Genomic DNA, 13,986 nt, shown 5'->3' on the forward strand with positions numbered 1-13,986 from the left:
CACTTTTAAAATCTGTCACTATGAATGCAACACATTCTCTAAGAACTACAACCAGTTTTCAGATAAACTAGTAGTATTTAAGCCCAACTCAAAGTTGGTGTACAGTGATGAGAGGGGTGTTGTGTGTTTATATGGCTCTATTAATATGTTTGTGGTTTACATCATTCCTTTATTGATTGTTTGGATGATGGCTGCAACTAATAAATCGCTGCTGGCAGAGCCTGATAAGGAACTCTAAGAGACTAGTTCCCTATCAGATCCCCTTGCCTGTGATTGACAGTGGATGGAAGTAAGCTGATTCCATAGCCAATAGTCAGTCCAGTAGTGGCTTTGGAATCCACCCACTGCCATCCACTGTCAGTCACAGGCAAAGCAGTCTCAGAGTTCCCCATCAGGCTCCTCCCATCAAATATGTCCAATTAACGGCTGCTGTACCTGGTATCTGTGGGATTGGTGTAGCCTGGTGGAAAACTCAAACTAGTTGACCATCAGGTCCACCTTTTTCTGTGACTGATAGAGACCCGTAAGTAAGCAGATTTGAAAGCCTATTGGACTAAATAGCGACTATCGATCCACCCAATGTTGTGTACGGTCAATTAAGAGTAAGGTGGACCTGATGGGGAACTAGTCTCTCAGTTCCCTTTCAGGCTTCACCCATCCTGGTACAAAAGTCTTTAGCCCTGTGCCTGTCAGTGGGACCATTGCAGTGGCTGGGGAGAGAAGGCCCTGAGTAAGGCGTGCCCAGTATGGACCCTCAACCTCAATGCCTTCCTCGACTGATTCATGTACCTGTCAGTTATGTGAATCGGGCGCAAGCACCAACACTTTTGGTGCTGCACCCTGAAGGAATTCTAAAGGGTGTCTTTGAAACCCTTTATGAATTCCCTGATAATTTGCCTTAATCAAAGTTTTGTATAATCAAAAATCCACTGCGGCCAGACTCCAGAAAGCCCTTCTCAGATTCATTTTAGGTGTGCTTTTTATAGCTTGTGTCATGTGTCCCTTTATCTACTTCCTATATCAGAGATCAATTTCAAACATCCAAGGCAGGTTTGAATCTGAGAGGTAACTGGAAACATTTTAGTACCTGTCCCCAAAAAATTAAAAGTCATCAGCTACAAATACTGTAGCTGCTGACTTTTAATATTAGGGCACATACCTGTCCATGCATCCAGCGGTGTCCTCACCCTGAGCCGATTCTTCAGTCGGCTGTCGAACACTGCGCCGTCATCTTGACTAAGGGAAACCGGCAGTGAAGCCTTGCGGCTTCACCGCGGTTTCCTACTGTGCATGCAAGAAGGGCGCTGCACTTTGTGAATGGGACACTTCCAAGGTCCCAGAGGACTGGGGGGGGGGGGGCATCTTCCGTCTGTGAAAACCAGGTACTCCCCTCCAAAAAGTGCCAAAGTAGGCAGCGGAGGGGGGAGGAGACAGAAAAGCAGGGCTTCCACTTTTTGGTGATACTCCGCTTTAACAACAAATTTGTGTTACGGAATAGCTTTCCTGCATTATGCAGAAGTAACCAGAATTTGCTTTCAAATCATCAGGAGGAAATGGGGTAGACTGGGAACAGCAGTACTTTAGTGAAAAACTGAAGACCAAAATATATAAGTTTTGCTCTGTTTGTGCACTTTATTGCTAAATTCTAGATTTTAATCAATGTCTACTCTAAAGAAAACAATGCTGTGCTTCTGGCACCTCACAGACCAGAGATATAGATATAGATATATTTCTTGTATGTGGGAGATATCCTAATTAGCCTAGCAGTCTGTGGAAGAATGTAAACATTGCAGGGGTCTCATTTGCCACAAATAACAAATACCTAACTCCAGCAGGTTGTTGCTTTTCATTAATGGTGATGATTTTCATGATGGGCTGTGGGGCACTGACCCAATGGGGAAAAAGGAAGCTGAAAGCAATGTCGGGGGAGTACTGTAAGCTGTATAAAAGGTAATAAATACCTGCAAGAGTTATACTTACACACTTGTACTTACCATGGGAAGATATATCTAACCTCTGCTAACTGTGCTGAGCAGCACAGTGGCTAAATGGTTAGCATTTCTGCCAGACGGTACTAGGGTCATTGGTTCGAATCCTAACAATGGCACCACCTGCCTGGAGTTTGCATGTTCTCTCTGTGCCTGCGTGGGTTTCCTCCGGGTACTCCAGTTTCCTCCCACTCTCCAAAGACATGCTGGTAGGTTAACTGGATTCTGTCTAAATTGGCCCTAGTATGTGGGAATGTAAGTTAGGGACCTTAGATTGTACACCCCTTGAGGGTTAGGGACTGAAGTGAATGTATAATATATATGTAAATCGCTGTGTAAATTGACAGCGCTATATAAGTACTACCTGAATTAAACAAATTGTACTTCTGCTGGTACTAATATACTTTGTACGTGTTGCTGATTTCAGGGAACGTCCAGGCTGTAAAAGGGGAAGCCAGTGATGAAGATGAGGAGACAGAGTACTTTGATGCCATGGAGGACGCACCAGCCTTTATCACAGTAACAACTGACCCCAAACAGCACAGGTAATCTATACTTACATATACAGTATAGAGTATACCACATGAAGGCTTATTCACTAATAAGTAGTACAAAATGAAGAAACCCATAAAACTCCATATAAGATCATTCCGTTGCATGCTAGGGGCTACTGCATTTTTAATTACTTTATTAGCTTTCCCTGACATGCATAACATAATTGGATTCTTTCTTTGTGTAAAATTGCTTTCAAAGATAGCTGTACAACAAGCAGTAGTCTGTTCCCTACTGCCCTAGAATTCAGCAAGAAGACCGTCTTTCACGTAACGGGTACAGTATATATAATAGGTGATAAACCTGGCCAAGAAGCTGCATGTTGTCATTGGTCTTACTTTTCTTCATGTACATCTTTTGACCACACAGCAGCTAGAATAGGGGACATCTCCCAGTATGGGGGACTAGGAGCTGTGTTGCTCCACTCAAATTGAAACCTTTTGTAATGGAATTGTACTTGAACCCTTTTCATTGCAGTTTTTACTTTGACGTTCATTGATTTTATTGGTGAGAACCACTTGTGACTGATCTGATTGCATTCACACATATTAGTGGGGAACTGGCTGTCACTGTGCTGCTAAGTGTATTCTCCTGTGTGCTACATTAGTGCACTGGGGGGTTATTTCTTGCACAGCTTAAAATAGCTATCCAGAGACCTTCTAGACTGCCACTGCCTGCTGGCAGAGTTAACTTTCTGTCAAAATGCCCGGAGAAGCTTGACATTGACATGCCACACTCCCAGAATTCCCCACAGCTATGTATAAACCAGGGCTGGCTAATCATGACCCTGTATCATGGCACATGCAGCTCTGTAACAACTAAAGTGTCAGAAAAGAGCGTGCTCTCAGCTCCCAGCATCAATACATTGATTAGTATTTATTTCAGGGGTTATTTTTCACCTCCAGCTTAATTGAAGGAGAACTAATTAAAAATGAAGATATTATTTAAGAACTGGTGAAACCACTAAATATAGATAAATCACATTCACCTTTCTTCCTTGTAATGACAGTGGAGCTAATATGTAGAACAGTCCCTGATGTCTTAAACATGTCCCTGCCAACCCTCTTAATGAATCATGCTGATCGATAGCATAGTGTACGCATGGAAGACTTGAGTGTTTGCTGTACATGGACATGGGAGCCAAATGTGGCCGAAGAAGAGGATAGGCTTTATATAGGAACATACTATACGTCTCTACTGGCTTCTTGAATTTAGTTAAGTGTTAACACCATATTAGGTACTCTAGATTTACAAAAAAGGGTTGTGGCTCTTCTGAGTTTTTAATGGGGTTACATTATGGGGCTATTTTAGATAAAGACAGTTGGGTTGATTTACTAGAACTAGAGAGTGCAAAATCTGGTGCAGCTCTTCATAGAAACTAATCAGCTTCCAGGGTTTTATTTTGTCAAAACTTAATTGAACAAGATGAAGTTAGAAGCTGATTGGCTACCGTGCACAGCTGCACCAGATTTTGTTCTCTCCAGTTTTAATAAATCAACCCCGGTGTTTAGATAAGTTATTTTTAAAGCTGAGCTCTAAGCATATAATAAAGACACAAATACTTGAAATTTTGCATTTTTGAAAGCAAGCAGTGTAAGTACTGGAGTGTGAACTGGTATCAGCCACTTGCAGTCCTTGTACAGCAGGGCTGGAGTGTGAGAGGAAGAAGTAGCACAAACAACCAGTCAGTTCATGTGCTGACAAGAAACATGCTGAAGTGACAAAGAGATAAGCTCATCATGGTGCTGCATTTCCTATTACTGTTAAGTCACAGGCTTGGGTGGGTCAAGGACAACCTGGTCTCCAAGGAAGTGAGTGGAATGATGCTGGCCATCAGACTGAGGCCATCTATCAGCAGAAAAAAAGCACTACAGGCAAATCTCTGTATGGAAGCTAAGTGTATTGTGGCAAAAGCTGGTTTAGTTATTAAATCTTTTATTGGACTGCTAGTTTTTATCTCATTTTTGGCTGGAGTTCTACCTTATAGTGTTTGTAAACACAAAAATGTAATTTATTATATATGGCTCTTTATGTATTTCATCAGTGCTTTTTATTTTAATATATTTTGGTCAAACGTATTCTTCTGGATTATCTGGTTGATCCTGCTAGTTCCAAACTTCCAGTTTGAAAACTGACCACACTAGTCAATCCATGCTAGCGTGGTCAGTTTGCATTCTCTGTCATGCAGTTCTGAGATACAGGCAGGCTGTGCCTGTATCTTACATGGTCAGTGTGACCCCGCCTATTCCTCCGCCGTTGATTGACAGCAGGTTCTAGAGCCAGGCTTGCTGTGAATGGTTAATACAAGTCCACTAGCGGAAGTGACGTTATGCTGCTGTGTATGTTTGCATTTCATCTTCTTGGAAGAGCTGATGCTCAGTGGCATGTGTCAATTCCAGAAATGACACACTATACATGCCTCCCAATTTAGAAATGTCCACCCTAAGGTCCGTGATTTGCTATGAAAGGAAAAATTGCTCACTTGACCTTCACATTAGAGGTCTGAAAATTGTAGAAAAGCTATTTTTTTCACAATTACAAATATGGATTGTTTATAACTAGATATTTAACTATTTAATTATCAATAGATTATTATTATTATTATTATTATTATACAGTATTTATAAAGCGCCAATAGTTCGCTCAGCGCTGTACATTACAAAGGGGGACAGAACATGTGACAGAACAATACCAATACAATGTGATACACGAGGGGTTCGAGGGCCCTGCTCTTTGGAGCTTACAATCTAGGAGGGAGGGGATGGTGGCACAGGAGGAGATAGCTGTGGGGGATGGAGTGGTAGGAAGAGTGGAGGAGGTCGGCAAGTTAGCAGGGGGTGGGGTAGGCTTCCCTGAAGAGATGGGTTTTCAGGGTGCGCCTAAAGGAGAGGAGAGTAGGTGATAATCTGATGGGTTGGGGCAGGGAGTTCCAGAGGATGGGTGACATCCTGGAGAAGTCCTGGAGGCGGGCATGGGAGGAGGAGACCAGGGAACTAGAGAGAAGGAGGTCTTGTGAGGAGCGGAGTGTGCGTGCTGGTCGGTACTTGGATATTAGGTCAGTGATGTAGTTCAGGGCAATATGGTGGACAGCTTTGTACGTCAGCGTTAGGATTTTGAATTTGATCCGTTGCGCAATCGGAAGCCAGTGGAGGGATTGGCAGAGGGGGGTGGCGGAGACAGAGCGGTTGGAAAGGTGAATGAGTCTGGCAGCCATATTCAGGATCGACTGAAGCGGGGATAGCCAGCGGTGAGGCAGGCCAGTGAGGAGGGAGTTGCAGTAGTCGAGTCGTGATATGATGAGGGAGTGGATGAGCTGTTTAGTGGTTTCTGGGGTTAGGAACGTGCGGATTTTGGCGATGTAGATGGTAACTTGCATTTACATCTACTTTGTATTGTCGCGGGTTAGCTATTTTTTCCGTGTATCCGCTTAGGGCACAAGTGTGTATTTCTCTTGTTCTGATTACAACTGATTTTAGTTCTAAGTAAATGTTCTTTGTGCAGAGTCCTCAAACATTGCCTTATGCTCTAGAATATATATCTACAGAGCTAAATAGGAAAAAGCCAATGTTGATAGCGAAATGCAGGTCAACTTGCTTTATGTCATAACAGATTTTTCACAAGCTAAAAGACTAAAGTTATTCTAATGTGGAAAGCTACAAATATATTAATGTCTTTTTATGATTTCATTTGTTAGGGGCAAGTTAGGTTTTTTCTTTGGTTTTGAAAGAAAAAGTGGGAAAAAAGAGCCTTTTAAAGGTACCTTCTACACCAACAAACATTTATCAGGTTAGTAGCTCAAGGGGACATGCTTGGCAAGGTGTTTTAAGCAGGCATTGCTTGAGTACACTAGACCTCGTATTGCATAAAATCTGATTGTCAGTAATCAGAGCCTCTGGAAAGATATAAAAGTGTACAATGGATTCTCATCCCCGGCAAACTGAGGCATGCCCCAGGACTGCTGCATTCTATTAGGAAGGCCGAAAAGGTCGGAGAAAAAAAATTACCTACACCTCTGATTCATCTCTATTCTCTAGTCTCCTTACCTGTTTCCCTCCCTAATTTGTTCTGTGATTAGATTGTCTATTACTCAAGCCAGCCATAGAAGGGGTTATTTTCTCTCCCGTTGTTGCAGGAAAGAACATAGCTCAATTCCCCCGTTAACACAGTCAGTGTTAATGGGGGAATCCCTTTTGTGGAGCCATTATATTCTCCTGACAGGCAGGCAGGGGGAGCCATCCCCACCAGGAGAACACAGTGATTACTGCTAACTGCTATAATACCCACTAGCGATGATTGCATGTAAAATCTGACAGCTTGGTTATACCCAAGTTTTTCTATCAACTTTTGTACAATCAGCCTGCCCATACTGTACATGCTTCAAATCTCAGCCAGTCCCTGCTGAACCAACCGAGATGCGAACCGTCTATGGCAAGCTTCAGTTTAGTACTGATTTACATATTTTTAGCACATTGGTACTCAGAATCTCTGATACTTTGGTTGTGCAGCCATTGTTTATTAGCACTTTGCTCAGAGTAAAACTAAAGTAGATCAACATTTTTCTTTTTTTTTTTTCTTTTTCTTAAAGGCGTTCTGGAAGTAATCTCAGCAGTGCAAGTGGAGGCCACCCAGAGGACTGGCACCTAGATGACAATGTAAGTTTATTGTTAAATTCAAAACAAAGGTGGTATAGAAGGTGTAACATCCTATTATTAGGTACAATCATAAAATACTCAAGCACTTAGGCTTTTAAGGCACCAGGTATCAAACAATGACAACCACATATCAACATACATAATTTTATATAATATATAAAGGTTGTACATAAAACATATTTAAAAAGAAGGGGGAAACATTCAGAATCATTGATATAGGTGTACCCAAAACAAACAAATACCCAGCCCTCTATAAGCTTATTACAATTGTAAGTCAAGAAAACCAAGTGCTCTGTCCAAACATTGACCATGTATAGTGCTATAAACAAATGAGTTCTCTACAAAGAGGGAGGAGGAGAGGTCATTGAAGAGCTCTATGAGTTTCGTGGTCCAAGTTGCTTTATCAAGAGAAATATATATCAGAAACTTTATTTCATTCTATACAACAAAAAACAGTAAATGTATACAATAACATAGTATAACAATGTAGATACAAATACACACATCACATTTTTTCTTTACCACTTCATATTTTCTTACTCAAGAGGCATATAGTTATCCAGGTATAACCATCAACCCAAGACACCTCAGAGGGGAACCGACACCCAGGGAATCATGCGCCATCCCCAAAGCGAGACCACTGGAGCATACTAGTATAGACTGTGCCATCACCTCACCAACCTCCAACATTCGCAGGGTCCCTTACATGGTGGTATAAATATATAGTATCCAGCAAAATACTGTGATTTGTACATCCATAAATATAATATCCCTGCAATACTATGTAATACCACATAAACCCAGTCTCTGAAGTCAATAAATACTACCAGTATATAAATCAAATACACTAGTAATGTCCCCTTAAAACTATCCTAATCCCACTGCTGGCTGTTGGCAACCAACCATATATAATGTCTTTAATAAAATACAAGCAATATAATATCTACAAATCACAATAGGAATATCTATGGTTGTAAACTTAATAATACCAAGAGTCCAGCAGTTCATTAATAACTTAACCCTTATGCAGGCCATAGACGAGTCGTTTATCGGCCGAATTTTTGTCCGCACGAAAAATTGGCCGATAATCACACCGTTAGTGGGACCAGCCTGTTGGCCGTTTTTCACAGATCTCCTCATTTATTTTTATCGGTCATGCTGGAAAATCTGCAAAAAACATCTGTTTTTCATGGACATGGGTGGCAACATTGGCAACAGGGCCAACCAATTTTTCGTTTATTGGCCGAAAATTCGGACGATAAACGGCCCGTCTATGGCCTGCCTTAATCTAATATATAAAATGTATGAAAACTGTCAAAGTATACATACCAGATAAAACAGACTTAAACCCTTAGCATATCAGGAAGACATTCAAACACCACCACCATCAGGGACATGCAACATGGCCGGAGGAAAAGGAAAGAAAGCCCAAGATTGGCTCATATATAGTCCCACAAGAATCCACCCACCAGTACTTTGTGAATGAATGATACAGCCGTGTGGGTGGAGCCCGCATGGCCACTCTGGTTTTAAATATTGACAGCGGGTGCAAGGAGAGGATCTCCAACCCGCAGGTGCAGGGAAGGGGGATTGGGAGGAGAGGAGGCAGGAGCTGAAACATGTTAAATGTTCCACCCTAAATACCAGTGGAAAATGTAACATGTTCCCAAGGTGAACGTAACATTTAACATACAAAAAAAAATTTAACTTCTTATTTTTTTACATTAATTATATAATTCCGGTACAAGCTTTGCAGTTACGTAAATGAAAGTCTACTTTTATTTTGAATTTTTTAAAATGTGGCACTAAAAAAATGAAAAAGTTTATATATTAATGGTTAGAAAAATAGAAATTAACAAAAATCAGCACAAATATAATATTTAAAGGGGGAAGGAGAACAAGGAGTTAATTAGAAATAGTGTAGCAAAGACTGCTCACTGCTGCTCTTTTTTCTTGTACAGGGTAAAAGGATTTGTATCTGCCCCCTGTAGTTTTTTTGGCAGCCTGTAGAGGGTGGACTTGCTGGGTTCCACCAACAGCTCTGCGTTCTATGCACAATCTATATGCAGCTCGGTGATAATGTTACTGTTACTTTTTAAGGTATTATCTGTGTTTGGAAAGCATTTGGCGCATACAAAGTGGATTTCTGGTTTTGTGGCTATTGAGGAATATTTTTGAATGACATTTTTTTTGCAGAGTTCAGCTTTAACAGGTTTACTAAATTAATAAATTGGTACATTATGTGTGTGTGGTTTGTGGATTATCATTTAGAGTACTAATTATTTATGGCACAGCACTATGATCAATTCTAATCTATTTTAGGATTGTATTTTAGTGCTTTAGGGCCGGTTCACACCATAGAAACCCAGTCCGGATGTGTTTCTATATGTGCATTTTTGATGTGTACTAGTGCATTTATGACACATTTTTGATGCGTTCTGATTAATTTTTTCCCCTCTTTTTCTTCAACTTAAACGACATGTGCATTCCAGTGGTGCGTTTAGGTGCGCTCCAGTGCATTTTTGGTGTGTTTAGGTGCAAAACCAAATTTCTTGTCTTCCCCCCAGCCCGGACCCCACCCCCCATTGACTTCTCCATCACATCCAACAATGCCAATATCAAACCCGCCCTGCAGGCCAGAGTACTTGGTGTCATTCTGGACTCCAACCTATCCTTCCAGCCCCAAGTCCAATCTTTAACAAACTCGTGCAGACTCCACCTCCGCAACATCACCAAAATACGTGCGTTCCTAACCCCAGAAACCACTAAACAGCTCATCCACTCCCTCATCGTATCACGACTCGACTACTGCAACTCCCTCCTCACTGGCCTGCCTCGCCGCTGGCTATCCCCGCTTCAGTCGATCCTGAATACGGCTGCCAGACTCAGTCACCTTTCCAACCGCTCCATCTCCGCCACCCCCCTCTGCCAATCCCTCCATTGGCTTCCGATTGCGCAACGGATCAAATTCAAAATCCTAACATTGACGTACAAAGCTGTCCACCATACTGCCCCGTACTACATCACTGACCTAATATCTAAGTACCACCCAGCACGCACACTACGCTCCTCACAAGACCTCCTTCTCTTTAGTTCCCTGGTCTCCTCCTCCCATGCCCGCCTCCAGGACTTCTCCAGGGTGTCACCCATCCTCTGGAACTCCCTGCCCCAACCCATCAGATTATCACCTACTCTCCTCTCCTTTAGGCGCACCCTGAAAACCCATCTCTTCAGGGAAGCCTACCCTACCCCCTGCTAACTTGACCGACCTCCTCCACTCTTCCTACCACTCCATCCCCCACAGCTATCTCCTCCTGTACCACCATCCCCTCCCTCCTAGATTGTAAGCTCCAAAGAGCAGGGCCCTCAATCCCCTCATGTTTTGCATTGTATTGGTATTGTTCTGTCACATGTTCTGTCCCCCTTTATAATGTACAGCGCTGAGCGAACTATTGGTACTTTATAAATACTGTATAATAAAAAATAATAATAATAATTCCAGTGCATTTTTGTTGCGTTGTACTGCATTCCAGTGCAGTTCAGTGCAGAAAAAATCCAGCATGTTCTACTTTTTTTTCTGGAACTGGAACACACTGGAACAGACTGCACTGGTGTGAACTATGCCATTGGAAACCATGTAACCTACTATCAATGTGTTTTTTGGAAAAAAAATGCTTTGGATTGTAAGTGATGTGAACTGGCCCTTAGGGTTTTTTATTTGCAGCAGTAGAATTGGGTTTTTTATTTTGTGGTTGCACATTATACTTTGTGAATCGTGCTGTCACTTTCTCCTGAGTGCAGAGTAGGCAGGATCCAATAATAAAGCACCAAACAGGGCCTAAGCTACTCTGCTTGGAAAATGAAAGAATCCAACATAACGTGAGGTCATGCTCTGGAAACGAAATCAGGGTGCCCTAGTCTTTATAAAGCAGTTTTTTTGTTTCATGACTACTAATATAGATTTTGTAATCACAATTAGTGTTACAACCCCCCTGAGTCTGTGCAAATTGGAAACTAGATTGCTGTACAGAATTTTGGTTTTGTTTTGAGCCTAAGACTGTTTGATCATATCTTGCAATGCTTGGTATTGTTTCACCTCCAGGTTTTTCACAGCTCACATGAAGGAAGTTATTATGACTCTAAACGCAAAGATGTCTTACCTAAGAAAAGGAGAAGGACCCGAATTCCCGACAAACCAAACTACAGCCTTAATCTTTGGAGTATAATGAAGAACTGCATTGGCAAAGAATTGTCCAAGATCCCCATGCCTGTACGTGAGTTCACTTTGGCTTGTGCCTTTAAAATTGTCTGAACTTCTAAGTAGCAGTGAGCTGATAGTTTGATCCCCTCCACAAAATAATCCAATTTGTTTTCCGTTCTATTATTCGTAACATGGACTGGCTTTAATGATTATCCGCTTAGGAATTGCTGTGGTGGATATGGTAGGGTGCTGATTTATTTCACAGCACTTTTAAGCCCTCTGGTGCTAGCTTCATTCCTCTCCTTCACCTTACATTTCGGGCTCATTATAGTCCTGTTGAGGGGACAGAGGCATTTGTTGAAATCAATAACAAAACAGCATTTGTGATCATAAGTTCAAGACATGCTGAGCTCTTGCTAGGGTGTAAATTGCAGTCTGTAGCAGTGACTTGTGTCATGGATCTGCCTGCATGGTATTTTTATATTTTTAGTCTTTTGGTGTATATTTGCACTGTTTGTGCCTTTATGTATCATTTTGAAAGCATATTTTCCCTTGTAGCTATCATTGTTGTATCCTAAAAAGGTGTATTTATTCGTATTCTTAATTCAAGTGAAGTGACTTTACATAGGCTGAGCTAATGTTCTCATTCTGCTGCAGGCAGGAGGAAACATTTCATCAGTCCCCAAGTGAGCAGACTGTAACACTGTACTTAGCAAACTATTGGGTAGCAATTGACAAAGTGAAAAGCTGCAGCAGGGGGCTGATCTGTGGGAGACATTTGTGAACTGCTTAGGTACCAGGATTTACATTATTATGTATGTCAGACAGCATCTTTGTCCAAGAAGTAGATGCTGACCCTGGATGATGCCTGAGCAAGGATTGCTCTAACTTTCTAAAGAGAAGGAAAGACCATGGCTTTTCCAGGGAAAGTATAGTAGCTCTGTGAGAGGTAACTATAACCTGTAAGTGTTACACGTTCTCATTACTTCAAAACCAGGCCAATTTTGACATTTCTCACATATATGATAACATTTGCATTTTTTTCCTAGACAATTACTGAGAACATTAAATATCTTTACAAGCAGAGACTCTGGAGAATATAATGGTGGTTGATGCAATTTCGTATGTCAAACAATATTTGCGCAGCCATTTTTTCAGGAAAAATATGCATGCGAAACTCTATTAAAATGATGTACTGTTTGAACAAATGTACCAGGCAGAAGAAAGAGACATCAAAATGTTGGTCAGATAATCTACTTTTATTTGTCATATATTGTTCCTTTATTGTCACCCAAATGTCATACTGCCAAGGTAACTCTCCTTGTGATCTAGACAAACTCTCTGATTGCTTATATTTTTATATTGCTTATTTATTTTTAAGTGTCTTAAAGTGGTTTTAAAGGCTCAAGGCTTTTTTACATGTATGCATTCTATACATGAAGGTAAACACCTTCTGTGTGCAGCTCCTCCCCCAGCCCCTCCTAATACTTACCTGAGCCTCCTCCGATCCAGCGATGTTCACAATAGCCTTGGCTGTATAGGGACTCTCCTCACCCTCAGAGGAAGTCGGATATGACGAAACTCGTCAGGGCGTGACCTTCCATGATGTCAGCACGCACGCCAGGACCAGGTGGTGAGAGCATGTGATCGTTGTTTTAAGATCTTAGTTACCAGTGTGCAGTGAAACTGTCACTAGCTGCTGTGGTTGGCGGCCATTTTATTGGAAGTATATGTACAATGTGCATTACCATGTTACCCAATGTGAGTGCTTTTCTTAAGGGAAGTTTTCTATGGCAATAAATGATTGTTTTTACGGTATCACACTATGTGGCTGTTTTATTTTGCCCGCATATGGAATTGATATTTCTCAATCTGAATGAGGAGGAAATCGGAGTATGAGATACTAATAATCAATTGATTGGCGGTCCTTTTGGGCTCATGGCTGATTATCAAGTTCGAGATTTCACAACCATTTATTATTAAGGAGATTTGATTGAATTCCTACTAATTTTCCACTGCTGGTTACTCACCAGCTTCTGGTGAGTGTTGAATCCAATGGGGTGTTAATCACTGCAGGATCACATGGATGGTGGATCACTTTATCTTAAAGAGACACTTACCACTGGAATGAATTGGACTTTTCACATTATAATTTTATTTTATATTTTTTTGGTGGAAGTTTTTTTCTTTCCTTTATCCTTTTATATCAATTGGACATTGTGTTTTGACATAGCGCTGTTTGTGTACTTTTTTTTAGTTACTGTTTATATATGTTCACAATAGCCTCAGCTGTATAGGGACTCTCCCTCCTCATTGGCTGGGCCAAGACAGCAGCTAGAGCCCATTGCTTCTCCCAGCTGCTGTAAATCACAGCCAGTGAGCCAATGAGGAGGGAGCAAGGGATGGGGCCGAGCCACGGCTCTATATGTCTTATGGATGCATAGAGCAGCAGCTTGGGAGCAAGCATGTAGCAGTGCCCCCAGGGCAAGCAGCTTTCTCTGGGGACACTGCTCCAAGGGGAGGAGCCAGAATGCCGGCAGGGGACCTGAGAAGAAGAGGATCGGGACACCTGTGTGCAAAACTACTGCACAGA

At 41.7% G+C, this 13,986-nt stretch overlaps 1 protein-coding gene across 4 annotated transcripts in view; it reads left to right on the plus strand.

The window, feature by feature from the left end:
• OSBP2 (oxysterol binding protein 2) overlaps window positions 1-13,986 on the plus strand; it is a 344,220-nt gene that overhangs the window by 253,340 nt on the left and 76,894 nt on the right. For all 4 annotated transcript variants that reach the window (XM_089677503.1, XM_089677518.1, XM_089677527.1 and 1 more), the window contains 3 exons: window positions 2,416-2,533; window positions 7,126-7,192; window positions 11,295-11,462. In XM_089677503.1, coding sequence (XP_089533629.1) covers window positions 2,416-2,533; window positions 7,126-7,192; window positions 11,295-11,462 — 353 coding nt within the window. The remainder of the gene's footprint in view (window positions 1-2,415; window positions 2,534-7,125; window positions 7,193-11,294; window positions 11,463-13,986) is intronic.

The sequence above is a fragment of the Staurois parvus genome, unplaced genomic scaffold (genome assembly GCF_062004578.1).
Source record: "Staurois parvus isolate SC_StPar_1 unplaced genomic scaffold, SC_StPar_1.0 ptg000014l, whole genome shotgun sequence".
In the NCBI taxonomy this organism is placed as follows: Eukaryota; Metazoa; Chordata; class Amphibia; order Anura; family Ranidae; genus Staurois; species Staurois parvus.